Source organism: Polyodon spathula, chromosome 10 (assembly GCF_017654505.1).
Source record: "Polyodon spathula isolate WHYD16114869_AA chromosome 10, ASM1765450v1, whole genome shotgun sequence".
Taxonomy (NCBI): domain Eukaryota; kingdom Metazoa; phylum Chordata; class Actinopteri; order Acipenseriformes; family Polyodontidae; genus Polyodon; species Polyodon spathula.
Genome location: NC_054543.1, coordinates 36,620,175 through 36,647,799, shown reverse-complemented (window position 1 = coordinate 36,647,799; position 27,625 = coordinate 36,620,175). Strand labels below are relative to the sequence as shown.

Genomic DNA, 27,625 nt, shown 5'->3' with positions numbered 1-27,625 from the left:
CCTAGTGTGCAATATTTGTTCCAAATTCATTGTGTTGCCGAGATTGATAATGTGCTCAGTTAATGGATCTCCTAAGGGTTCCCCAGGCGAATAAACTGGTATTGTTCAGTATCCTAATATTATTTCTAAAACTGGGGACACATTTTAGTTTTTAAACAGTTAAATTTCAAGACTTGAAATAAACACGGCAGAATGTTTAATTGGAAAGTGCATGGCTGTTATTTCTGTATAGTTTTGCAGAACTGGGCTTCTGCTCTCTGAGAAAACAAATGGTGCTCTGGAAACTGTGCTGGAGGGAGAGGTTGTGCAAGTCTGGCCTCTTATCTTTGAATGGGATACTCATCCTCTGGTTTTCGGTGGGTTGCAGTGCCCTTATTAGTCTTCATTGAAATGCCTAGAGTTGAAAGTCAGAGCTGGTTGCTGCTGGCTGTCTTGTGAATTCTGTGATGGAACAAATACACAGACCAATTATTTGGCACTGGCCTTTCCCTAATTTCAAAAGGGTCAGCATCAAAAGATTGGAGAAAATGTTGCTGTGTAGCCAGCATTGTGCTGGCTGGCTGCTGTAATCATCGGGGCAGCTTGTACAATGCGTTATGATTTTCCACATGCATTGCTGGGGTACTGCCTGAGGAACTGTCGGGTCACAAACGCCACAAGTCTGCTATCCTGGTGTCTTTAATATTTTGTAGATGAACGGTAGAATACTATATTAAGTTATTCACTGTACTAACAACATGTACATATAAATATATTTCATTAGAGATTTGTGGGGTCACATGACAAGGGGGTGGGGGCAGTTGTTTCGTTAATTTTATTAGACCAACAACCTCATTCTAACAAAGCAACAGGTACATTAGGCAAGAATCACATGATACAGAATTTGCAAGAAAATACTAAAGTGAATACAAGGCTTTCATATTAGCATACGAGTTATTTTAACATTAACACACACACATATATATACACACACGTATGTTTTTTTTTATTTGAAAAAGGAAAACTGCTGTGTAGAAGTCCTTCAGCTGGACAGATAAATATTTTAAAACAAGTCGCAGTGTAGTCACTCATTCTCACACAAACACACTAGTTCTATTGAGGCAGACTCTACTTAAGGGCTTTTAATAAAATTCTGCTCTGTTCATAGGAGTGGGTACCAAATGCTGACATTTAATTGAATTAAAATGTATTTCAATTTATTATTTGCAATTTGTACTGATTTCTCCAAATACCCTGTTGTAAGAGCATTTCTCCATACTCATTTTTAGTGACATGTGTGCATTAATTCATACGTGGTTAGCTATACTGTAGTATCATGGTTTACATACTGCCGAGTAATTTACTGCAGCCTGTAGTCTAAACAGTTCAATCGCATGTGTACAGGTAAGGGGAGAAGGTACAGCTGCTAACATACCCTGCATACGGTGTAGTTTAGTGACGTACAGGGGCGAGGTTACTTCAGTCAAGAGAAAAAGAGAGCGAGAGTGCGTAGAGTCTCGTCAGTCAACCTAGTCCCAGGAGAACAACAGCACCAGTTGCAGAATTCAGGTCTTAAGCAGAAGCGTGGACATTGATACATAATTGAATCACGCAATGGCTTTTTCTGCAAAGTGGCTTTTACTTTATTTACCACTAATCTGTTTCTTCAAGTGGACAATTATTTCAGCTTTTAACCTTGACACGGAAAATGTTTTCAGGAAAAACGGAGAGCCGGGCAGCTTGTTTGGCTTTTCTCTCGCCATGCACAGGCAACTAAATCCTTCTGATCAAAGAATGTAAGTCTAAAGAAATTTGAAATAATAATAATAATAATAATAATAATAATAATAATAATGACGATTCTGTATCGAGGCTCTTGCTAGCGTAATGCAAATGTAGGCTAGATAGCATGTTTTAGTTTTCTTTTTCTTCAGAGCACTTGCAGGTTGCTGTTATAACGCGGGAGAAGTTAACAGGTTCTTAGGGGGGAAATAAGAACAGAAAAATCATTAAGATGGATTCAGCTGGTGAGCGCGCAGTACCGCTTCGGTTTCATGAACAAATTTGTACATTAAAACAAGTTTATTGTATTTTAGTTGTATGTATTTATTTATTTATTTATTATTTAGTTGTATTTCTTTTTAAACTTAGATCAACACTGATGTTAGTCCAAATTGCTAGTCGATTGCGTGCCCGTTGGAAAAACAGTAGACGCTGCCGCTGTTCATTCTGCAGAGAGCCGTGCTACTTACTGCCCTATGTCTTTTGAATTGGTTTGTGTGCGTTTCTCTGGAAAGCAATTTTGTCACACTACCGTTAAATATTTAAAACTGGACAGGTAGCGACTTCCGTTTTTGGACGCATGTTTTAAAACGTTGTAGTTTTCACAACTAAAACTAGTTTAAGTACAGTTGATTTGCGCTAGCTATAAATAAGAATATGGTGATGCATTGTATTGGTATTCACAACGCAGCGGGCAGTGCGCAAGGGACACAGCATTGTACCTCTTTATGGCCTTTGAGGGCTCTGCAACACGTTAACAAAGCAACGGAAGACATTCTTTTAAATTGTCTTTTATTTAAGTCACTGTGTCAGTGATCCTGTGGGGTTCTGTGTTGTATGCAAATGTGAGACTACAGTAAATTGAAAACCCCATTTGCTTGTGGCATTAAGCGTTGAAACGGTTTTCTTTACCATTAGTTGAAAATGTTAACTGTGCCTCAGTCAGCAGTCGACTTCTTAATGTTCTGCAATGCTGACCTTTTTAGTTAATAGCTAAATATTATGGCTAGTTTGTTATCACGGCAAGCGTGTCGAGGTTTCTCAATTTTAAGAGTATGATCAGTTCTGTGCAATTTGCATTGTTAGCAAGCATGTTTATTGCACATCCTGAATATAAATTTAAAAAGCAACAGTAATTTGAGGTGATGATGTTCTAGGTCCCGCAAAGAAACAGTCTCAAGAGACGCCTAATTGTGATGCATCTTCTTGTGACATTACTACTGCTCCTGGCATGGTTGAAAAGTAAAATATGTTAATTATGAAAAGCATATCTTTCCTAGATATGTACTGTATTCTCTGAACAGTAGTTTTAGCATAGCAGTACTTTGGTTGCACTTAGGTGTTGAGCTTAAATTAGACAGTTAATTTTAGCCTTATTAGAATTATGGCATGCATATATATATATATTATATATATATATAAATAAAAAAAATAAAAAAAACAGTGCGAAGCATGGACCTGTAACTCACTACTGTGGGGACTTCAGCTTGTTGTGTTTGTGACCCCTGTCTGTGGTTTATTACCCTTGTTTCCTGTAATTTCTCTTTCTGCTGGAACAAGTGTACACCAACATCTCAGTTGTGGTAACTACTAGCATACACAGGGGGAATGAACTGATATTCGCTTTTTAGTACAGCAATGTTTATGGTTTTACATCAGATTAGTTTAATGTATCTGTAGTACCTGTGCTAAAAAGCCTTCTGTTACTTGTGATGTATTTTACAGTGTGTATAACTGATGCGTGTCACTGATAACGTTAACTGCAGCCTAAAGCTGATTGGAGTTAATATTTTCTGTCTGTATCCAAATGGCCTTGATTCCATATAATTATTTAATGAAGGGGAGGGGAAACTGCTACAGTATCTACCTGCCAGGTTTTCTAAGGAAGATACCCTAACTGCTTTCAGCCAGCCATGAAGCACATTTATTATTTTATTTATTTTGTCAAAAGGCTAGCTTCAGAGTTGACTTGAGTTACATGATTGGAGTCGGCATGATGGTGTCTGGCAGTCAGGTCGAATACCCAGAAGAGGGCGGGCAAGGTTTACACTGCATTATAGTCTGGCTGAAGCAGATACTGGCACACAGAGTAGGCATTCAAATAGAGGAAGCTGCTGGTCTAGTTGCGTGGAGTCTGGAAAAACATGCAGTAAACAGTTACATATTGAACGAGAAGTCCCAAGTGACGAATAACTTCTCTCCAGACAGTGTTACCATTCATCTGTGTTTTAAAGAAAATCTTGAATTTTATCTAGGTTTTAAATTATGCATCTGACTCAGAAGAGGAGCATACAGGTCCAGTGGCATTATTTACCAGCATCATTCGTTTTTACAGCCACACTCTTTACTCCCACCCTGTTCTACCTATATGCAGTTTTGAAAAACTCAATAAGCATGCATTTGACTAAGGCAGTGAATGAATCTCTTGTAAGTGTGACAAACTATCAGCTGTTGTTTAATGCATTGTACTTGAATTGTTACTTGGGCTTTACTTACAGAGAGTTGTTTGAAAGTGTTTTACGTAGTCGTTTTTAATCACACTCCTAAACACTACCAGCCGGCATTAAAAAGAAGCCTCCTCTGAGAAAGCAGTAACTTCACTTAATAAAATCTCTTTCTGCTCCAAAACCAGAGAGTTCAGATCATTGCTTTACTCGCCTGCGAAGACAAAACAAAACTCTACAAACAATACACAGATGAAACAACACCCAGGCTTTGGCTTACCTGTTGCAAGGGCACTATCTGTTAATCACGGGTTATTCTCCCACTGTTCAGACAGGGCATACACCTTCACTGAATCATCTCTTCAGCAAACATTTCTTTGTTTCCTTTTATAGGGTGTGGCCGGGGATTAATTGATAATCAATAATGCAATCACCACCTGGCCACAATTCAACACTTTTCAATGAACTCATTTAATGTTTAAACAGTTAAACATTTCCAAACCAATTTACATTGTATGACTGCAAAGGCAGACGTTTTGGCCCAGGCTGTTCTCTATGCCTGATCCAAGATTTCTCAGTGTGCAGAGTCTCTGCTCTGTCACACTTGGTATAATTTTCAGTAAACATATGCACTCCATTTAAAGTCATGCTCTTTATGTTTTACATAAAGTAGGTTTTACTAAAACAAAATGAAAGATAACTACTAATTTATTTACACGTTAATTAATTTGAATTGAATATCCTATTTTGGGGATTTGGGGATTTATTGTAGCAGTCCACTGGTTCCTGTGCATGTGGTGTTGGCAAGCATATTTTTTGGAATAGAGATAGAGAGGGAAATCTATTGAAGTCCATAAAACAATAATGATTTATTACAGCAAAGATGTGAGGACCAGACAGAACTGAAGATGTTTAATAGGGTTGGAGCATTAAAAGCTTTGGCTCTGATGTGGCCACACATTGAAGCTTTTTGTTTCAGTTCTCTGACATGAATGGGAGGGGAGGAGGAGGAGACATTTTGAGCATGCTAGTGGCAAACAAACAAAGTAAACATCCTGCATTTACATTGCAATCTAATAAATAAATGCAATTAAGTCAAGTGTTTGACGTTGGCTGATAGATTTGATAGTCACAGGCTGGTAATATACGTGGATATGGAAAGCCACTTGTCCAGCTGCGCCTGGTGCAGCTTGTAAGATGGGTCTGTTCTGCAGGAAATATGGCTTCGCTTCTATTGCTCCTGCTGTATAAACAAAATGTATTTTCCTTCAGATGTACGTTTGGCAAATACAGTTGGTGTAAGAATGATTATCAACACTGCTCAGGCAGCATTCCAAAAGAGAATTCTGTTTTGTTTATAAACTTGGGGAAATTGTGAGAAACCCAACCTATAAAGGTGCTTGGTCTCTAGAGTTCATGAGGTGAAAAAAAATGATGAAATGACTGTGTGATGGAAAGTTAAGCTGCTGAGCTGTCTTTGAGCTCCCAGGTGCTGTCCAGATGAACTCCCCTGTACCTGTACTCTGTAATAAAGTTGACGAACCGCTACAGAGGCGTGCAGACTGACTCGTCTCCATGCAGTTTCAATCCAAGGTCTTCGCCCTTCAATGAGGACTTGGTGGTCCTGGTGTGTGGTGTGTATTCAAGCTTTAACTCTGACTAGTGAGAAACGAGTTTGTTGAAGACACTGCAAATCATATTGCTCATCATTTTACTATTCAGGAGAATTAGGTCATCCTGTGTTCAGACAGATTCATTGATTGCTGATGGTTAATAGGCTTTGCTGCTGGGTTTGGTTGGTTTTGTTCAGTTTGTGTAGATCCGGCCTTGCTATACATTCAAGCAATATGACTGATCAGCTAATATCATAACTTACCAGGGGCATCAAGCACATCTTTTAAAGTTGTGTATAGCATTGCGATTTAATTTTACTGCAGGTGCTAGAGGGACAGTGTCTGTATTTTAATAAAAATGCAAACTATGTAGTTAATCTATGCATTTGGAGTGTTTGCACATGTTAAAACAGGTGCAAAGGGATTAAAGGGTTAAGTTTACATGTTCTCATAAGGGAAACTCAGAGTGAACGTTGCAGCATTGTCCAAGAGTTTCCTGTGTTAGTGAGACAGTAATGGTTTACCAACTGCATCCACATGTGTGTTGGCTTTAAAAACGCATCTGAAAAAGAAGTTCAGAGTCAACTCTTGCCTGGTCTTTATAGTATTTTAACCATGTCAAGCCACTGGTGTAAACTGAGTGCTGGTGGTGGGCTGGAAACCACAATGCAAAGTGTTGCTGTGGTGGTCATTGGCTTAAGAAATATCTTCAACACATTTCTGGATCCTACTGATGCTAATCTAAATGTGTAGCTGCTGCTGCAAGCTATCTCTGGTTTATTTCCAGTGGTTCATCTTGGGAGGAAAAACAGCCTAGACAATGTTCAGAGGAGTTACAGTATAGTAACACACTCTTATTGTTGTCCATCAAAATAAGAGCCTTTTTTATTTGCTTTTTTTCCAGAAGCAAGAGACCCTTTTCTGTAATAGCGTCTAACGATTAGGCACGCCGAGTCTAATCTGGCATAAAATGTAGAGTGGTGAGCAATATAAGGAACATGTTCATTGGAAACCACTCTCCCCAACTGAAAACAAGGGGCCACCCTCTACAGTACTGGGAGTCTGTTGAAAGTCTAGCCGTGTGGTTAGAAGGACAATCAAAAAATATTGAAATAGCTGAAACAGAGTTCAAGCAGCACATAGTTGTCAAATGAGACAGAGCATTTTGCTTTGTGATAATGGAAACCTTGTTTCTATGTGTCCTGTAGGCTGACTGTGCCTGAAGTGTAAGTGTTGCGCGTGAATGCCAATGTTGTCCTTCAGCAACTTGTTAAATTCCACAGCTGTCGTTGAAATGTTCTGCTGGGAACCAAGAGTCAGTTGTGGATTGCATTTGAAAACATCCTTCTGTATGAAGGCATGTGTTGTCATTCTTTTAGAAAAAGACTTCACGCTGTCAGTTCATGTTGGATGAAGGTGCAATTATGCTTTGAGTTTCTTTGTAAACCTCAAAGATGAGATTTGTATTTAATTCGGTGCATGTTTTTGCTTGATATGGTTTTGTGTTCAGATGCAGAAATCCTATTTAGTTGCATGTTATGGTGTTTGCAAACCCACTAGACTGCAGCGTGCAGTCCGAGCACTTGTGCTTTTGGTATTTAAAGGAAATTGTAGAGTAGGGTTTAAAATTTAAATGGTTAGATTTTATGAATGTGTCTTAAGGAGGAGATTTACACAAGTAATCTGTTGATGTTAGAAATCCATAAACCTCAAAACCCTAAAGCCTAATTTGGTATTCTTCAGGTGCAGCTGTGAAGGCAAGACTACTTATTGACTTTGTTCTGATTTGCATCTGGTTGCGGATTGGGAGGAAGTTGCTTTTGTATTTGTGTTTTACTCTCTCTCTGGGGAGCCCTTATTTGATAAATGAAAGGTCTGCATGACAAATGCCTGTGGATCAATGGCAGATGTACAGCTCTGAGTGCAGGGATTTCTACATTTAAGGGGCTTCTGATAAAATGATTGAATTTTCCTTTGACGATTCCTCATATCTAACCTATATTATCAACAGTTTTGAACAGTCCAAAGAACCAGGGTTGGTGATTTTTTATTCATTATTTCTTTTTAAAAAAAACCCAAAAGACCCCAAACAGATTTGTTTGATTTAAATCAGATTTATTTATTTATTTTGTAGTACCGTAATTGTAGCTCTACAGTACCTCCAAACTGTAAATTTAAGGATGTTGGAAGTGGTGGTTTGAGAATAGGTGCATACCAAACTAAATTAGTCAGTCTTAAAAGAAGAAATAAAGCAAATTATTTATCATTGTGGCATCCTCTAAATGTGAACTGCAATATGTGAACTACAAGAATTTAGCAATGGAGTACACCAGAGAAAAATCCCCCTCACTCATCCCAGTCATTCTTTTCTTTTACTTTTCTTTCTTTGATTTCCTCTTTCTGTGTCAGTCCAAACACACACAGTTGTTACACGGGACTACTTTGCTCTTTTTATAGTGTGTTCAATTGTTAAAGTTCCTGATTGCACCACTAAATAAACCTGTTATCATCGGATCTTAACACAGTCCTCAGCTGTCTATTTGGGATCCCACTGCATTGCCATCGCTTCGGCGAATATGCTAATGATAGGGCAGGTACTCTGTAAAGAGCCGTTCAATCCGGACGCGGTGCGGCCCTGCAGTGCAGCAAAAGCAATTGTCTTCAATGAAGGCGGTCACGCGCAGCGGCAGAGGGAAGCGGTACTCAAGTGGAGATAAAATATTTTCAAGCTGTTCGCGCTTGCACTCGCATTTGCCCGAAGAGTTTTAGTTTATAGACAGTAAGAGTTTAAGATGTTTGTGTTAATAAAAGGATTTTAAAATACACTTTTCATGTCTCTGTTTTTTTAAATCGACTTGATTTAAATCAGCCAACCCTGCAGAACCTCTTGAGTATCAATAAGGGATGAAAACATACAAAATACAATACGGTGGACTTTGGGAGCTAGATTCATCAAGCTTTTGCTCCGGTGCAAGGTTTTAAACGAAAAAGAAGGCAAATTATGAAATTACAAAACAAGGAAGTTTAGTGTTATTTCTTATGAAATGTTTACAGCCTTTTGCACACTTTATACAATATATATATATATATATATATATATATATATATATATATATATATATATATATATATATATATATATATAGCCTAACTTCACTATAACAAACCTGTCTTATAACGAACCCCCATTTTTATCGATCCAAGCAGCAAGAACCGTTCCTTTCAATGGAAATTAGCCCTATTAGAACGATCACTTTTACAAAATCGACCAGGATAAAATTATCTAGATAGTGACTGTCACTGAAATTTCTCCAGTGTGAATGTTATTCTCAGTGAAAAAAGACCTTGGTAGCAGTGTTGCCAACTTAGCGATTTTGGGTTTCACTAGCGACAAAAATATCTTCAAAGCGGCTAGCGACAAATCTAGCGACTTTCACAGCTGATAACAGGGATTTTCAGAGAAAGAAGGTGCCAATTGTATCATCACAACATAAGTCACACGCAACTCAGTACACCACCTTCTCTCATCGTGAAGTAGTACAGTGGTGGTGTTCTTCACGTAGTGCAGATTTCCACAGTTCTGGACATAATCGCAGAGGTGCAAATTTTTCCAGAGCTGCTGCTTGATATCACTCAACTCCACCTGCAAACATCTGTGCAGATCGTGCGCAGCCCAGCGCAGCTTTGAAAAGTTGCTGCAGAGCTGGCTACAGCTGTGAACCGAATTTCCTGTTGTGGTGGGGGATGAATGCCACTGTCATGCTTGTTATTATTTTTTCAGTGGTATATTGTTGACTGTAAAGTCTGTCTGACTTCTCAAACCTTGCTGTTATTACACATTGACCCACATCATGCATTTAACATTATAAAGTATTTTCTCCAAGACAACACAAGAGAAGAATGTGCAAATGTGAAGCTAAAGCAGTTGTGCCTGCTTGCTTGTGCTGCACTGTGTAGGAGCAGAGAGTGCAAAGGTAGTTCTATTCAGTATTCAGGAAACCACTGCCAAAACACAACGATCATGACACAGACACATCTCATTTCCTCCAACATTAGGGTTACACACTCTTTATTGCACAATACGTGTTATAATTCGTTTAATTTTAAAAATAATATTATATATATATATATCTAATATATAATATATGTATATATATAATATATATATATATATATATTATAAGCTTTCTGAAATTGTTCCCAAAATTGTCAGTACTTGATGTCTTTCATGCCACTTACACTTTGGAAAATATGACCCACTAAAAATTTTACTGATCGTCCTTAACAAAGAGGCGCTTGTTTGTCGTCTTTGGCAACCTTTTTGGAAATGATCCACAACCATGACTTTATTTGTTTATATGTAAATCTGTTTAACTTTAACTTCATCAAGATTCAGCAAAAGCTTTGTTATACAAACTAGTGTGCTAATGTTTTAAAGGAATTGCATTTGTACAGAAAACAGGAACATATTCATTGATGCAGATTAGGAGTGACCGTTTTAAATTCCATTTACAAAAGCTGTTATTTGTACTAGTTCTACTGTCTACAGCATGAAGTTCAACATCTACTCTCATGTAATGGAAATCATTTTGCTCATTAATAAATACCTACCAAATATGTAACATGTTTATTTCTTTAACAAACACGCCTGTTTCAAAGTAATAAACTGAGCTGGATATATCTCACTCAGAGTCAAAGTACGACTGTCACACATTTACTTCAGTGAGTTTCACACATTATCCAAAAACAAACTTTTGTACAATAAAGCAGTGGACAGTACCAAAATGTATGATTTTCTCCTGCATTCTGATGAAAAGTAATTTATCTCAGTTCATTTTGGAGTTGTGTGGTAAAATTACTTGTGTGAAATATTGCTCAGGACAAGGTTTTTTTTTTTTCCTTTATATATTTGGAATACATAAAAAAAAAAAGAAAAAGAAAAGAAATACAATCTGAAGCCTCTGCATGCCTGCAGCAGTAAGTAATCCCTCACCTCAGACAGTCATTGTCTCTGGTAAGCAGGGGTGTACAATGCATTTTCTAGCATGATGATAACAAGAAATTCAGCCTAACCCATTAAGTACCAAATGAAATTTGTATTTATGTAATTTGCTATATTCTAAATCAAAATATACTCACAGAAAAAAAAAAAAAAAAAAAAATGTAATCCTTCCTTTTGGCAACAAACCGCTGCATTCTATTGAGGCCAGTCAAGTTAGACGTGCCTGTAATCAGACCAGTGACATTTCATGCCCGCTATGAAGCTCAACACATAGAAAATTGAGCTTTGTCATCACTGTGGGAAGGACAACACCAAGAAATGTATGTAGAAATATTTTTAGGCTTCAGTTTCTTATTTTCTATTGAGGCGTCATAAAAGCAACAGAAGGGCTATATATGCAGACTTAACTTTTGCAGTTAACAAATTTAGAGCAAGTTATCATAACTGTGTAGTTGAAGGAAATTGAAATAAGCGGTAGATGCCAGTTAAAATGCTCCAACAAATTACAAAGTAGCCTGTCCTCAAATGAGGACAATGGCACTTAATGGGTTAAAACACTGGACCAGGCACCTAGGGTTTAACCCATAACCTCCTCATATACAGTATCTGCATTTCCACTCAATATTCTGAAAGGTTGTTTGTATGAACTTAATTACCTCTTTGAGCTTTTACCAATAGTGCCACAAAGTGGGGTCTGGGTATTTGTCATTGTATGGTACTTGGAGATCATTTCCAAAGAAGGTAGACAAAAACTCTTAAATTATTCAATACAGGCTGTTAGAAATGAAAGCTGCAAACAGTATTATATGTCTTCTGTTAAAATGACATGTGATTTAAAATCAGGAGAGTTGCAAGATATGCTTATTATTCATTGGTTTTTGGGTTCAATTCCTTTTTTAAAATCATTTCCACTCCCTTTTTAATCAATTCTAATTCCAAGCCCTTCAGAGGAAATCTTTTTGAAGGGTATGGGAATTGATTTAAAAAATATATGTTTTACCCCAACACTGCATGCACAATGCCTTACAGAGGGGTGGTCAGGGTAATGATGTGCAGTCTAAGTGAAAGTAGCTAACTCTCAATATAATCTTGAAGTAGGGGAAAAGTCTGCCATCAAATTATTAAAATACTGCTGTAAAGATAAGGGTCATTGCAGTTTTATTTTTACAAGCTGCAGAATTATCTACATTAGATAAACTGGCTTAATTTTCATGTTATGATTAGCCTAAAGGGGATATTTCCCAAAATGTTTCCCAGACATCAGTGTTGCATTAAGTGAACTGGTCTTTTCTTCAGTACAGTACATATTCACCTTGCATGTGTAGGCGTGTGATCGCAATGGGTTCACTTCAGCATGTTTCACACTGCATGGTTGTGGAAGTTTCATTTTTTAGTATGAAATGCTTTTGTTTCATAGCAGCTGTTTTGCTCAACTGTAGGAGTGTAAGAAATCAATCCGCCAGGTGGTGGTGTATTGTAGAGTACTCTACAGCTGTCAGGAGGGTTCAATTCTCAGCACAGTACAGTCTGTATGCTACCCATTTTGTGTTGGGTTTTAAATAGGTGAGAATATATAGTTGCGTAAATTACAGAACTGGATTAAGAGTTTAATTTTAAATGAAACCTGCAATTCACATTCTGTAATGTTGGAACAGTATCAAAGGATAGTGGGATATCAGAAGAAAGTCGTTTTGTACCAATGTTGATTTGAACGGTCATGTCTTCAGATCAAGTTATGAAAAGACTGTACATACTGAAAATCCTGTTTTATTTTACAGATTGCTTGTTGGAGCACCTAAAGCTAAATCTTTATCCAATCAAAAGGCCAACATAACTGGTGGTTTGTACAGCTGTCACCTTAACACGCAACAAGATGACTGTAAGCGCGTCATGTTTGACAATGACGGTAAGTCCAGTTTATAAACGTGCTCATGCTGTAGTTTAATTTCGATATCATAAGCTTATAGTCTATTTCTTTCTTTGTATATACCTTCTCTTGTGTCCTTTCTTGTGTTAAAAGCTGTGTGTCTACAATTCCAGTTAACCCATTAGAAGAGAACAAGGAAAACCAGTGGATGGGTGTGACAGTGCAAAGTCAGGGACCAGGTGGAAAGATTGTGGTAAGTGTTGTTCATATTTGGTACATAGCTGTACGCTGTGAGTCACTCAATAAAGTTACATTACAAGTGGTGTCTGGTTAAAATGACCTGCTTCACTGCCGTATTATTTTACCCTTTGTACATATGAACGATCCAGATCTTTTTCTCACATCCATTTTATTATTTACTAACCATTCTGATATGAAATGAAGTCCCCGGGGATGCTTTGTTTTTGTTTAGTTTCTATCCTGCTCATTTGTGAAACCTCGAAATATGAAACCTTCGATTTATCTATTTTAATTGACAAAAACACAAGTTTTCACACATTTGAAATACCTCTCTTATCACAGACCTGTGCACATCGGTACGAGAAGCGGCAGTTTGTAAATACACCACAAGAATCCAGAGACATCATTGGCCGCTGCTATGTCCTGAGTGAAGACCTGACCATTCAGGATGAGATGGACGGGGGCGGCTGGAAGTTCTGTGATGGTCGATTGCGGGGGCATGAGAGGTTTGGCTCTTGTCAGCAGGGTCTATCAGCAACTTTCACAAAGGACTATCATTATATTATTTTTGGAGCACCAGGCACCTACAACTGGAAAGGTATACCTGCTTCTAAGCTGTGCAGATTATTTTATCAAAGTTTATGAAACGGCATTGATAATGTTGTTTGGGGAAAACCTGTAAAACTTGTCTGTTGTTGACCCCTGTAGGACATAAGAAGTATTGCAATACTGAGCTCTGAAGAATATTAAATGGGCCTACACAGGCTGTACAGCACACCCATATGATCCCTCCATGACCATAAGACAGGGGTCGTCAATCCTGGGCCTGGAGGGCCGGTGTCCCTGCTGGTTTTTCTTCCAACTCCTCCCTAAATTTCTTAGTTGGACCAATTAAGCTTCTAATAAGCACTTAATTGGTCCAGTTAAGTAATTTAGGGTACAGTTGGAACAAAAACCAGGAGGGACACCAGCGCTCCAGGACCAGGATTGGAAACCCCTGCATAAGACATCCTGTTTTGTCATTTCAGAACTAATCAAGAAAAGTCATATATCCCTTTTTATTTTGTGATGTGTGTTTTCAAAAAAAAAAAAAAAATCATCATTTTATACCATGCATTTGTAAAACATTTACTTATTTTTTTTTTATGTGTGTGTGTGTTCATTTGTGCATCATATAATTTCCATCTCCATCACTCCAGGGTTTGTGCGAGTAGAGCAAAGGAACAATACTCTTGTGGATTTAGGAATCTTGGAAGATGGTCCCTATGAAGTTGGGGATGAGACCCGTTTTGATGAAAACCTGGTGCCTGTGCCAGCTAACAGTTACCTAGGTAGGGGACATTAACACAGGGGAAGGTGACTGCAGATAACCATGCTTAAACGGCAACAACTCAATTGGCAATATTTTTACATGGCAGCATACAAACATAAAATTACTGCCTTATATACTGTACTGACTCTGTAAAAGTGAGCTACAGTAAGTGCTTGCTTGTTTTGTTTCTAAGGGATCAGATTCTGCAATCATCTCCTCATGTTCTTTTTCTGTTTTGTGAGCACTAAATTCTAGATTTTCCTTGTGTACAGGTCTGCTGTTTTTGACAAGTCTCTCTAATACTGATCCTGATCAGTTTGTGTATAAATCACAACCTCCACAGGTAAACGTGGATAAATACCTTGATGTGATGACCAATAGCTACTTAGGTTTGTGACCTCTCAGATGACTTAAGTGTGCCATCCAACCCATTACCTTTTGATACATGCTTGAAACCTCAGTCCACCACTTGCATCATTTCCATTAAAATAACCCTTGTTTATGAATATAAAATTAATGAGAATACATTTTCGTGTTTACACAGTATCATATCATCTGTGTGTGTGTATATATATATATATATATATATATATATATATATATATATATATATATATATATATATATATATATATATATATATGTATGTATATGTATATGTATGTATATATATAATGTCATTATGAAAACTGAAACCGTTTTCTGGGCATATGTTCTGAAAATCTGTCAGTATTTTATATTTCATTTGAACCCCATCTTTGGGTTTGTTATGTTCATAAACAGGGGTTCTCAAACTTTTTTTTGCTGGAACCCCCTTTGGAAATGTTTCAGGCTATGATGACACTCCACCCACCCACCCCGCGGTGTGATATCTCACTTTGCTCTACCTATCTGCCTGAAGAAACATGTATTTATGGCAAGCACAATATAGAGACACAATTGCCCTCCTGCAGTTTATGGAAATATTTATGTGTGTAAAATTAAATGTAGGACCTACATCTCATACAGTGGCAATTCTAGAGTATAGCACACAGGGTGGCACCAAGGGGGCCCCAATTTAATTATGGAGGGGCACTTTAAAGGGGTTCTATAGTGTTTTCACATCTAATAAAAAGCCCCACAAAAACAACTAAACATAAGAAATTGACAATGGCATAGTCTGAAGCAAAACTTCACTAAATGAAGTGGGGGGGGGAGAACCCAGATGCACAATTGTGTACCTTCCTGCAATTTAGCAAAAAAAAAAAAAAAAAAAAAAAAAAACTTGAGATACGTTTTCTATTTATCTATTATTTTTAAAGCTAAAGGTATTAAACAATCATGTTAAGTTCCTGACAGGGTTTGTAGTAAACAAATTACTTTTATAACAAATATTATTTATATCAGAGAATTCACTTTCACTCACCATCCCACCAAACACATTCATTTTGAAACCTGCCACTCAAACTTGAGAGAGGTGATGCTGTTGAGCTGTGCGATTATGGTATAGCTCTAGTCGAGTAAAACATAACAAAACAAATTAATTATAGTTAGGTGACCAATAAAAGATGACGGGAGGGTTGGCTTCATAATACAGCTTTTACTGTAAGGGATTAAGTGTGTATGTGTTGTAATGGAAAACTACGAATTTTAAGGAATGACAGTATTTTGTGATCACTCGACCGCCTTACAATAGCCCATGCAACCCTTTTGGGTCGGGACCAACAGTTTGAGAAGCGCTGTTCATAAAGAACAATTGATTTGGAGTTTTACCCCCATTGTTCATGCATACAAAAATGTTTGCTTTTGTGCCACATATTTCACTTTGCCATTATTAAATCAGAATGCATCGTGCATGTTTAAAATGTTGGATTTTTCCATTTAATTGTCTGTGTGTTGTTTTTTTTTTGCTTGATGCGAAAAAAAAACAACAAAGTACTGTAATTGAATTATGTACAGAAGTGCATTTGTACCCTTTATTTTGTTTGTATTTTTACATTAAACCCTTCTCCAAAGTTAGTTGTGGGATAATAAGACCCCTGTTGCATAGCAGTTGGATCCATTCCTGGTTTTACTGTGAGTTTAATAAGACCTGAGCTTGTTACTTATACACTGTGGCTAATCAAGCTCATAGTAAAAACTGGAATGGGTAAAACTGCTATGCAATTGGAGTCTTATTTCCCCACCCCTAATATATTCATATTAATTTCTGTATACATAATTGGTATTTAAGAAACAAGTGTTTTCCCCGCCGTTGATATGCTTGCACCTGCATGTTTTTAGTTGTGTTGTGACTTTTTTTCAGTTGATTTATATGTGTACAGTACTTCATGTCTATTTGAGTTTCCTGCAGTTTGTCTTGAAGGCTTACATCTTCATGGTGATTTTGCAGGATTTTCATTGGACTCTGGGACAGGCATCACTCATAAAGAAAGTATAACATTTGTGTCTGGTGCACCAAGAGCCAATCACAGTGGAGCAGTGGTGTTTCTAAAGAAAGACGGGCAGTTCTCCAGAAGTCTTAGTCCAGAGTACATTCTTGAAGGAGAGGGACTTGCTTCTTCTTTTGGATATGATGTGGCTGTAGTTGACCTCAACAGTGATGGGTATGAGAATTGTTTTAAAACTTCTAAAGGGTTTAGCCACAATCTTGTAAAAAATACTGTTCCTTTTGGGCTTGAAAAGGGCACTGTGCATATCGCCTGCACTAAAACAGCTCTGGGAATCTGGTGAGGCAATGGGTATAATGTACTCATGTGCCTTTATCCATCATTTTGAATCATACATGTGTTCAGATTTGTATTGAAAATGACTGTAGAGTGTTTAGTAATCAGGTTTGTTCTCCCTTATTTATTACGGATATTTGTTGTTCCCAGATGGAAAGATATTGTTGTTGGAGCGCCTCAGTTTTTTGTCCGTGATGGAGAGATCGGTGGAGCAGTTTATGTCTACATCAATATCGCTGGGAAATGGGAGGACGTCAAACCAACCCGTCTGAATGGTACCAGAGACTCAATGTTTGGACTAGCTGTTGAAAACATTGGGGACGTTAATCAGGATGGATTTGAAGGTAAGACTGAGATTGTAAGGTTACTGGTTGGTTCCAGCACTGTTTGGCATTATTGTTTCTATGGTTTTGGAACACATTTGTGTGTTTTGGTGACTGTCGCTCCTAACCACCTCGTACGTGTGCCCCCCCTGCTTCGTAAACATTCGTTTTATATTATAACTGGGCAAAAGCTGGATATACAGTTCATATGGTCTCAACATTTCTTTAGTTTATTAGTAATTAATGGACTAATAATTGTGAGGCAATAGATTACACCTCACATGCTGTCATTTTTTACAGATATTGCAGTTGGCGCACCTTATGATGGTGTTTCAGGAAAGGTGTTCATTTACCACGGATCCAAAAGTGGAATTAACACCAAAGCAGCACAGGTAAGAATGAAGAAAAATCCAATATTAATTTAGAAATCATTGAACAGTACTTGAAAACTGGTACATGTTGTTGATGTTTGAGCTGGGGCTGGTACAAATAATGATCCATTTATAATTTTAGATTCTTGATGGCCAGGACTTTGGTATTAAGTTTTTTGGATACTCGTTGGCTGGGAATATGGATCTTGATGGGAATTCTTATCCTGATATTGCTGTTGGATCACTCTCGGATGCCCTGTTTGTTTTCAGGTAAATGGTCAATGGTTTACTTGTCTTTGTGAAAAATTGGGGAAAAAAAAGAAATCCAAATGTTGTCCTTGTGAGGGGATGGGAGGAATAAATTAAATAAAATGCTCTGTCTTTTAGGGCAAAGCCAGTCGTAAGCATAAAGAAAACAATTGAAGCAACTCCTGCCAGAATCGACCTTGAAAAAAAAAACTGCCTTGGTGGCAAAAGTATTTGGTAAGAACTTTAGTGACATCATAATTAGTTTCGAGCCCTTTTTAATTCTGATGTTTGTTTTTGAGGAGTGTACAAAACACTAATGATTTGCTTGCTTTTTTAAAGCATTTTTTTTTTATATAGAGGGGAGTAAACATTGAAAGGGGCCTGTTTTTGCTGTATAAAATAAAAAATGCAATAGTTTTGTTCTTTGCTGCCATTGAAACGGAATATATATATTTTGATTTGCAGTATGTCTGTTGAAGCATGCTTTGAGTACACTGCCAACCCCAGTGACTACAGCCCTCGACTAAGTAAGTGTAATACAATTTGAACACTGGATAAACCAGCTATTTAGTTAGCTGAATTGGAAATCAACCCTATTTTATGTTCTTTTTTTAGCTATTGCATACACATTTGAAGCTGAATCTGAGAGGAAAAAAATTAACCTGCCGTCAAGAGTAACCTTTTTAAATAACGCGCCAGGAGACCCAGACTATCAGCAGACAGGATCTCTGGATCTGAGGGGACAAAATAAGAAAAAATGTGTCAAAGCTGAACTTAAGCTGCAGGTAACGATGATACCACAAAATATAGTACAATAACTGAACACCTGTCTTTTAAATATATATGGTATTGACTTTTATTATGTGTATGAAACTTGTAACGTACAGTAATCAACTAAGAATACAATTGTGATTTTAGTCACTGTCTTCTAAATTAGCAACCCAGTGATTCCTAATGTTTGCAATGTGATATACTGCAATGCCTTATGCAACTTGAATTAACCTTTGTGTCTTTTTTGTATTGGTACAGGATAACATAAAAGACAAACTGCGTGCTGTTCCCATAACGGTTGCTGTTGAAATTAAACAGGCAAGACGCAAGAGAAGACAAGCTGGCAAACTCTTGCCTCTTGTCCCAGTCCTAAACTCTAATGATCCCAGCACTGCACGATCAGAGGTAAACACGTTATTAGAAAGACGTTCAACACCATCTAGTTTAGAAGATGATCTCTGTGGCCCTTAAATTTACATTTCAATGCTTGGTGTTCTTAATGACAGTCTGGCACTGGTGAGGCACCACAGTGTTGAGTAAGGCATTTTGTTGCCAGTAACTCCACAGAGAGCTAGTATATTATGGGCAGTTTTGCTACTACTCTGTCCCTCCCATTGTGTCAAAGCTGGGCCCACTGTTATATTTAGGGCTGTAGGAGATGCTTTGTGCAATACAGTAAAAATCACTACACTGCTAAGGTTAGTACCTCGTACAGCATGCCGTCCTTATTCATGTTGACTTCCATCTGGAGCCCTGTACAACAATGTGTTTATTTGCAGGTAAACTTTCTGAAAGAAGGTTGTGGCTCAGATAATATCTGTCAGAGCAAGTTGAAGCTAGAGTACAAGTTCTGTTCCAGAGATGACAATGACAACTTTACTCCATTAAATGTGTAAGTATTATGGAATCAACTTCAAATATGCTGTTTCCAAACTTTTTAGAATATATCTAATGATCTAGGTGTTCAAGTAAAACAAGTAGATTTTATTTGACCACAAAACAGAGTTCAGGCCCTCTTTTTTGTAGTTTTCTTTTAAACAGACTTTTCAGAAAGTTTCAAAACTTTCACGTAAATGTTTGTTTATACTGTCTTTTACATTTTACATTTTCAGTAAAATGCAGAGTTGTATTCTGTTTAACACATGGTAGTGTATACTATAATGATGGCACTTATTTTAAAAAACAATGTAAGTGAAGGAGATCCTCAAATGCATGTTTTATTAAACTTTTAGAGAAGGCCAGTTTAAGATTTGTTTCCCCATGTGCTTTTTTTTTTGTACCTTTGTCATAGGTTTGTTTTCTTTTTACCGCCACATTCTTAAATGCATGTGTTTTAGTTCAATATGTATTTGTGATACTTTGGCACATCTAATATGCCATGATTCCAAGCCTTCATGCAACTTGTGTTGCTCGTTGTAGGGAGGATGGTTTGCCAGTAATAGCTCTGAGTCAACAGAAAGACATTGCCCTTGAAATAACTGTGACCAATGTGGCTGGGGATGATGCACACGAAGCCAAACTCATAGCAATGTTTCCCGACACCCTATCCTACTCTGCTTTCCGCCATAGTTCAGTAAGTGGAGTTCATTGACTTGCAATACCCATGTCTCTGGATCCTTTCAGTTTCTTAATCTGAATCATTGATTGCTCTTTTACTAGGACAAGCAGCTCATTTGCAGTGCCAATCAGAATGGGTCTCGGGCTGACTGCGAACTGGGAAACCCCTTCAAGAGAGATTCTAAAGTAAGTGCATTTTTATATTTATTAATCCTGATAAGGTGCGTTAATTGCCATTGATTGTATTACATTTAAAGTATATTTGTCCTTTTTTTTCAGGTTACTTTCTATGTGATCTTGAGTACAACTCGTGTTAATCTTGATACTACAGATATTGCAATCGACCTAAAGCTTGACACGTAAGTGATTCTGATGCACCACAAACGTTGCAATGTTGGTTGCTTAACCATTAGTTCTGTTAGATTTTATATTTCATTCTAAAAGTCTCTTTTAAACATAAATTCTTTAGTTTTGTTGATCTAATACTTGTCTGATCAGGGTGGTAGTTGTATCATACAAAGAATAAATCGGAATATAGGAATATAACCAGTAATCTGAAGACTTTCAGGTGCTTAAATATTGTTTACTCTATACAGAGGCAAAACTTCTTAAGTTATATACAGTTGCAGTAACAGTGCTATTTTAAAATGCAGGACAAGTGACCAGAAGGATTTGGCTCCAGTCACAGCGAAAGCTCGAGTCGTTATTGAACTTCTTCTCTCTGTGTCGGGGTAAGCAGCTTTGTGGGGTGGTTTTTTATTGTTGCTTTTTACCTTTTGTGATTTTATCATTTAAAACAAACAAAAAAAAAAGCTAATTCTGCTTGGTCATGATACACATCCAGTTGTATTGAGAAAATGGTAGTGTAACTCTGTTTAATCTCACTTCCCACAGTGTAGCTAAGCCTTCCCAGGTCTACTTTGGAGGTTCTGTGAAGGGAGAGGCTGCCATGAAGATGGAAGATGAAGTTGGAAGTTTAGTTGAATATGAATTCAGAGTAAGTTTGTTTATTTGTATTATTCATGTAACTGGATAGTGTTATGCCAGAGTTAAATGGTAAATTATTAGAATAATTTTATTGTCACTATGCTGCTGGTTTGACGCCGATTTTTGTGAACTGAATTGAAATCTGAACTGAAAAATCAGGTAAAATGATCCTACTGTAGTTGAGACACAGTACCTATTGATATCGTTTCTTCCTTTGTACTAATGGTCTCTCTTCTTCCTGGGGGTAGATTATTAACTTGGGAAAACCACTGAAATCGTTGGGTGCCGCCTATCTAGACATTCAGTGGCCAAAAGAGATCAGCAATGGCAAATGGTTACTGTATTTGATGAAGATCGAGACCAAGCATCTGGATAACGTACCCTGCACCCCTACAAATGAAATAAACCCAAGAAGGCTGCTGGTAAGTCAAGCTTTAAATATATAAGTTATAGCTGTAATTGTTGTTTATTGGTTTAACAAATTTCAAAAACGTTGAGCTAGAAATGGAACTAAAGATACATACTTTTTTTTTCAGATCTGTCTTGTAAACCTGTTAATATTTTCAATGTGTTACCCTTTGTGATTTATTGTACTAGTAGATTTTTTTTTTTTTAAAGTAACTTTTAAGGTCTTCCGATCCTCAGGATTCTGTCAGTTCCTCAAGGAAAAAGCGTGACACTGGGGGAAAGCAGACAGAAGAAAAAGTGTCCCTCTTATCAGACAAAAGAAAATACCTCACTCTGGTACGCGACTATATTTTGTTTATGTTCTAGAGAATGCAGTGGTTTCTGCTGTGCTTGTAGGTTCATGGCATCTTTCAGCTGGAATATTTGATTTCCGTGTTAAATAAGAGTGACCTCAATATACCATCTAAAATGACAACATGGTAAGGGTTGAAATTGCAGAATTATTTTGTGTTGTGCTCCACTGTTAAATATGTTCTGTTTGTGATTCTAGGATTGTGGGAAGAATGTTAACTGTGTGAACATCAGGTGCCCCCTACAGGGATTAGACAGCAATGCAGAAGTGGTCTTGCGATCAAGACTGTGGAACAGCACATTCCTGGAGGTACAGCCACATTGATTCTGTAGAAAGTATTGGAATGACCTGAGGAGGGGTGTTTTGTTCTGTGGTGTATTTGATCTATTTGAAACTTTTTTTTAATTTTCTTTCTAAACAGGACTATTCAAAACTGAACTACCTTGATATTATTGTTAAAGCAAGTATCAACATTATTGCCACCAAGAATATGGTCATTAGAAATGCTGACACTCAGGTATGTGTTTAATACTGTCAGATTTCTATTGTTTAAGTTCATTTTACAATATGGATAAAACCAGTTTTGTTTGCCAGTTGGGGTACCACATTCAATAAACTCAACTAATCTCTTATTATAGTACTTTGACATGTCTTAGTAGAACACATAAGTAACCCACGCGTGAAGCTACGGTGTCCCACAATTTCAGTTTCAAAGTAAAACAAATTCTAACCTTCTATTATTGTACAGGGAGCTCTTAGAGCTGGTGTTTTCATGTATGTAGCACTACACCAGTAACCTATAATACCATAGGAGAAGGAAAACGGGGTGAATACATCTCCAGTTCTGCAGTATTCTCTGGCTAGCCTTTATATTGATTGCTGTGTTACTGTAAATATAGTTTTTTTCAGTCTGCATGTCATTGGTAAAGACACATCAGTTTGTGTCAGCACCCTGTTCGGGGGAGAAGTGTAAGTCCTCACTTTATATAATTTTGTCCTGGTTCAGGTTCGAGTGACAGTATTTCCAGAGAAAACTGTGGCGCAGTACACTGGAGTTCCCTGGTGGATCATACTTGTTGCGATTCTTGCTGGGATCCTGATGTTGGCACTGCTGGTGTTTTTATTGTGGAAGGTAAGAAATTGAATTCCATATTTAATAGGAAAGCAACTGTTGCTGCTGATAAAAAAAAAAAATTTATTGATTAAATAGCTTGCATAATTTTTTTTTAAATTTTGTAACTGGGTTAAAAGGCACCAAGCGTGCTGTCTAGACACCTTTTGACATTCTTTGTAACGTTTAGTTAGTAAGTGTATGTTTACTATAAAATGGTTCACCACTTTATAAGCACTGCAGTATCTGATTCTTTAATATGTAATCAAAATAACACCTTGCTTCCTTTTTAGTGTGGTTTCTTTAAGAGAGCTAAAAAAGACCATTATGATGCCGCTTATCACAAGGCTGAGATCCATGTCCAGCCGTCTGACAAAGAAAGACTTACTACTGATGCATAGTGCTCATCTTCAACATACATTGATTTGGTAAAAAGATCCCTGAATCTCTGACTCTTAGTTATTGGGCATGGTGTGTGTGAAGCTTAACCTGGACTAACTCGCATTTGCTTTAAGGGAAACAACTTTCTCACCAAAGATTTTCAGGCAGTCTAAAAATGTACACATGCATAAACTAGACAAGCTCTCAGACTATTGATTCAGCTGGCAGCCGAAGCAACAAGTTTACATGTTTTAATGTGGTAGTGTTTCGATCAGCCGCTGTGTTCTAAATTTTGCGCATCATAACCTAAATAAACTGCTTTGAGATGTAGACTTCGTATGTTATGGGAACCCATCTGGTAATCAAAATATAATATTGGTTTTAACCTTCTGGCATATTTAAGAAACTTACCAATAAATACTTTTTTTTTTTTTTTATATACAATGCCTACATATCCATTGTCAGTTCATATTTACAAACCGAAAATATAGATATTCTGTAAAGCTCTTTTTATGTTGCCTCATATTTTAAGTTTTCTAAAATGAATGGCATGCAACTAAAAGGGGGTTTACAGAACTGTAGCCTTTCAGAAGGTTCATTTTAAATAATATGGACATTTTGTAGCCTGTGTTGAAAATCTGAGATTTCAAGGTTTGCTGCTCAATACTTCTGTACTTTGTTTCCCGTGTTTTTCACATTAACCTCTTTCTTGCACAAGAGACTCATCAAAACTGTGGTCTTCAAGCACTTGGGATTTCTTTTCTATTAGCTTGCTTTTTTATGATTCTTTCTTTTCCAGGTTACTGCTTGCCATCCTGATTAGTGGAATTTGCATTTCTGCTTTCTGTTTTCGCTGCAGTTAATTACTGTATTCCTTCGAATTTAAGACGCCCTCGAATTTAAGATGCAGCCCAAATTTCCCACCCTCAATTTGAGGAAAAAAGAAAACATCAAATAATGCTGCATTTTCACAGATACAACCTCAGTTACACCTATAAGAAAATGATGTATGGAGGCAGATTGTGGCCTCTGTTGTCACACAGTATTAGTTATGCGCTGCTTCTCATTTCCAGTTGTGATTTTTTTCTTCCTTTTTGTGAACTATGGCATTTCTTGGCATGTCAAAAACTATGGGGGTGTGATCAGCATTTCAGATCCGTCCAAGCTGGTACTGTTTGTTAGAAATGAGCTTAATAATGAACTGACCTTGTAAAAGCTTCTCTTCAAATTCCTGAGGAAGCTAGTGACACGTCTTTGAAAATGGTTGCCTGGATGATTTGAGATCGGGCAGTGACGTTTTTGTTCGTCTGTTCCCGGCAGCCAGTCACGTTGCTGTTTGTGTACTCGAGATAATCCCTGTACTCGAATTTAACAAGAAAAAAAAGGTTTAAAAAGTGTGTCTTAAATACAAAGGAATACGATACATTTGTATTTAATACCTAAAAGTGCATGTTCTGATGCACTACTTATACAAACGACTATATCGATATCAAGGGGCTAAGTATAATTCTCTTTTACTGTAATTGTGCTTGCCTATATAAGCAGAATACATTGAACCATGAACTATCAGATATCTTTTCTTCAAAACTACTGTAAGTGGTTTGTGACTTAAAAACTTAAGATGATACCCATAGTGACATTGCTGTGTTTTGATGGTTTTTAAGTGCTGTGTTTTGTGCTTTTGTTTTTTCAGTGTGGATTTTTCAAACGGTCCAAGTATGCCGACAGTGTTCCAAGTTACAGTGCTGTGCGAATTCGAAAAGAGGAGCGTCAATTTAAAGATGGAAAATCAAAAGATAAATATGAGAAAAAGCAGTGGAAAACCACCTGGAATGAAAACGAAAGCTACTCTTGAAGCAACTTCTTGTTGTTGGTTTTAATAGTGCTGTGGGAAATGTAATATTTAATTGGGTCGCCTCTCTCCTTTCACAACAGTGAGAATTGCATTTCCTAGAATCAAGGTTCTTTCCTTTCCACAGGATGAACATGTGAATCTGTACATTGTGCGTATGTATAAAACTATTGAAGCCTTATTTCAGAACTTTTAAATTGCCCTTACTTTGCAGCTTGTTTAGATATTTTACAGACTTAAACCTTCTTTATAAAGAAATCAGTCATACTAAAGTCCCCATCTCAGTGCATGGTTATGGGGTATTTTACGTTACACCTTTTGTAACCTACTATTAACATTTATGTACATTTCAATCCAAGACATGGTCCTTTTAAACTGTGCAATAGCTGAGTATGTCATGCGGTGGTCCAGAGTAATCTTCCTTGTGTGTGTGTGTGTGTGTGTGGCTATTATCAGCTATAGTGGCCGGCGAACCTTGCTTCATTATTTTTTTGTCTGTGTATTAACTGCAAAGCTTTTTAACCTTTCTGTGGTTGATGCTTTACAGTTGTGTTTATATCTATATGCATATACAGTGATCCCTCGCTATAACGTGGGTCTCGGGGGACACACAATATGAGCATTGTAACTGACGAGTGTTATAAACAGGGGAGGGGCAGGAGGTGGAGGGTGCCGCGGGACACCAGAACAACCATCTGACTAAAATACAAAATAAAATAACTCTAATAGTGCATGCATAGTGAAACAAACATTGAAGTTTCCGTGAATTAACCATGCATAAAGCACCATGTAATCAACGCTATATTTTTTTTTCAAAAGAAAAAAAAAAGGTAACATTCCCACTTGTGGATCATTTTAATTAGCAGTTTTTAAACTATAAATAGCCTGGTGCGAGAAGGAGAGCAAGTCAGACGAGAGAAAGAGGGAATGGGCTCGCCCCAGGTTCGGCTGCTGGAGCGGGGCTGAAGCAAAGCTGAAGCGTCTCGTCTCCCGGAGAAAGCTACAGCTCCTCTCACAGCAAAAAAGGAAATACATTAGGGAACATAACCACGTAATAGGCCTAATATGTACTTAGTAATAAAACAAATGCTGAATAAGATGCCTGTGTTATGAAGTGCCAGGGCAGCATTTCTTTAGTTCAGATACTGTATCAAAAGGGAGAGACCGAAACAGGACTGAAGTTTACAGTTTGAACAACACCGGTCCTGTATTTACTGTAGAAGTATTGCATGAATCACTAATATAGGGAATTGGGGGACATGCTGTAGGAGCGTTATATCCAAAGCGAGTTATAAGCGAGGGAGCACTGTATATAGACGAAAATAATGTATGTTTTTGTATATATTTAAAAATGTTATTACATTCTGGTATTTATTTTGTCAAAACTGGCAGAAAAAACATAGACCAAAGAATCCTGCTCTTGCATTAATCTCTGAATTGAACGATTTTTGTGGGAGGGAAGCTGAACACACACACACACACACACACTAGGCTGGGACACTGTAACATAGCAAAGAAGACTTGTCTTAAATTGTACATTTATATAATATACAGTAATTTGAACTAACGTGTTTCTGGATCAGCTTTTATTTGATTGCATCAAATTCATACAGGATTTTTCCAGTGAACTGTGCTATGATTTTTTGTTTTGGTCCCTGCATGGTAAATTTTACATACAGAACTTGCAACTGTACTTCTTGGAAACCCAGACCCAGTTCACACTATCCTGCTAAACTGTCCACCCCTTAGTACTCAGTGTCATGGTGTTTTAAAATCCTAGCACCAGGATGCTCAGTGTTGATTTGCTGAGGTCCACTGCAGTGAGCCTGGTGGTGAGGTAATGGGAGCCTTGCTATATGATTTCTTAATTTTAAATGCTTTTTATGTAAATCATTTCCTTCCGCTTCCTGTGATTAAAAGTATATCCTTTAAGACAGACTTAGGGAGTTTTACTGTGATTAAAAGTACATTAATTAGTTTGCTTTACACGCTGATTTTATGTATAGGATCATTTTTCACCACAGCTTTAACATAATACTGCATGAAGCAAAATCAGAAATATTTGTATTAGGCATACACAGAAAAATGCAACTTAATGAAATCTAACAAGGAAAGTGCTTTTCAGATCATCGTGGAGAGGTAGTTGAGAATCCCCTTTGGACCATAGTGTGACTGGCAAACAGAATACTTTTGTTCCATATCAGATTGGTTATGTACTGTTCAGGCTGTTCTGTTTGAGACACACTCAAAGAGACAGTACACAGAAGTTCAGCATCGCCTCTGTTAATGCGTTAAAAAAAAAAAAAAAGACAATTCACC

The 27,625-nt window shown here is 37.3% G+C and overlaps 1 protein-coding gene across 4 annotated transcripts; it reads left to right on the top strand.

Annotated features, from left to right (window-relative positions):
* Positions 1–1,505: 1,505 nt before the first annotated feature.
* LOC121322220 (integrin alpha-6-like) lies at positions 1,506–26,139 on the top strand. Of its 4 annotated transcripts, XM_041261851.1 has the most exons (26): positions 1,506–1,775; positions 12,599–12,726; positions 12,861–12,940; positions 13,270–13,525; positions 14,127–14,258; positions 16,611–16,824; positions 17,095–17,288; positions 17,568–17,659; positions 17,781–17,908; positions 18,026–18,121; positions 18,353–18,414; positions 18,503–18,672; positions 18,917–19,063; positions 19,438–19,550; positions 20,078–20,231; positions 20,318–20,401; positions 20,495–20,574; positions 20,869–20,946; positions 21,110–21,212; positions 21,451–21,624; positions 21,848–21,946; positions 22,161–22,271; positions 22,384–22,479; positions 22,969–23,094; positions 23,367–23,501; positions 25,148–25,234. In XM_041261851.1, the coding sequence occupies exons 1-25, from the start codon at positions 1,594–1,596 to the stop codon at positions 23,472–23,474; spliced, it is 3,207 nt and encodes a 1,068-aa protein (XP_041117785.1). In that variant the 5' UTR covers positions 1,506–1,593; the 3' UTR covers positions 23,475–23,501; positions 25,148–25,234. The 4 variants fall into 4 exon arrangements, with proteins under 4 accessions (XP_041117785.1, XP_041117784.1, XP_041117786.1 ...); XM_041261850.1 differs by lacking the exon at positions 23,367–23,501 and having other exon boundaries at positions 25,148–26,139; XM_041261852.1 differs by lacking the exons at positions 14,127–14,258; positions 23,367–23,501 and having other exon boundaries at positions 25,148–26,139.
* Positions 26,140–27,625: the final 1,486 nt, after the last annotated feature.

Excerpts from the sequence above, each read along its gene's own strand:
- LOC121322220 (XM_041261850.1), top strand. The coding sequence starts at position 1,594 with ATGGCTTTTTCTGCAAAGTGGCTTTTACTTTATTTACCACTAATCTGT. Across the intron at positions 17,660-17,780 it reads TTAACACCAAAGCAGCACAG|ATTCTTGATGGCCAGGACTT; the intron begins GTAAGAATGAAG and ends TTATAATTTTAG. Across the intron at positions 20,402-20,494 it reads CCTTCAAGAGAGATTCTAAA|GTTACTTTCTATGTGATCTT; the intron begins GTAAGTGCATTT and ends CTTTTTTTTCAG.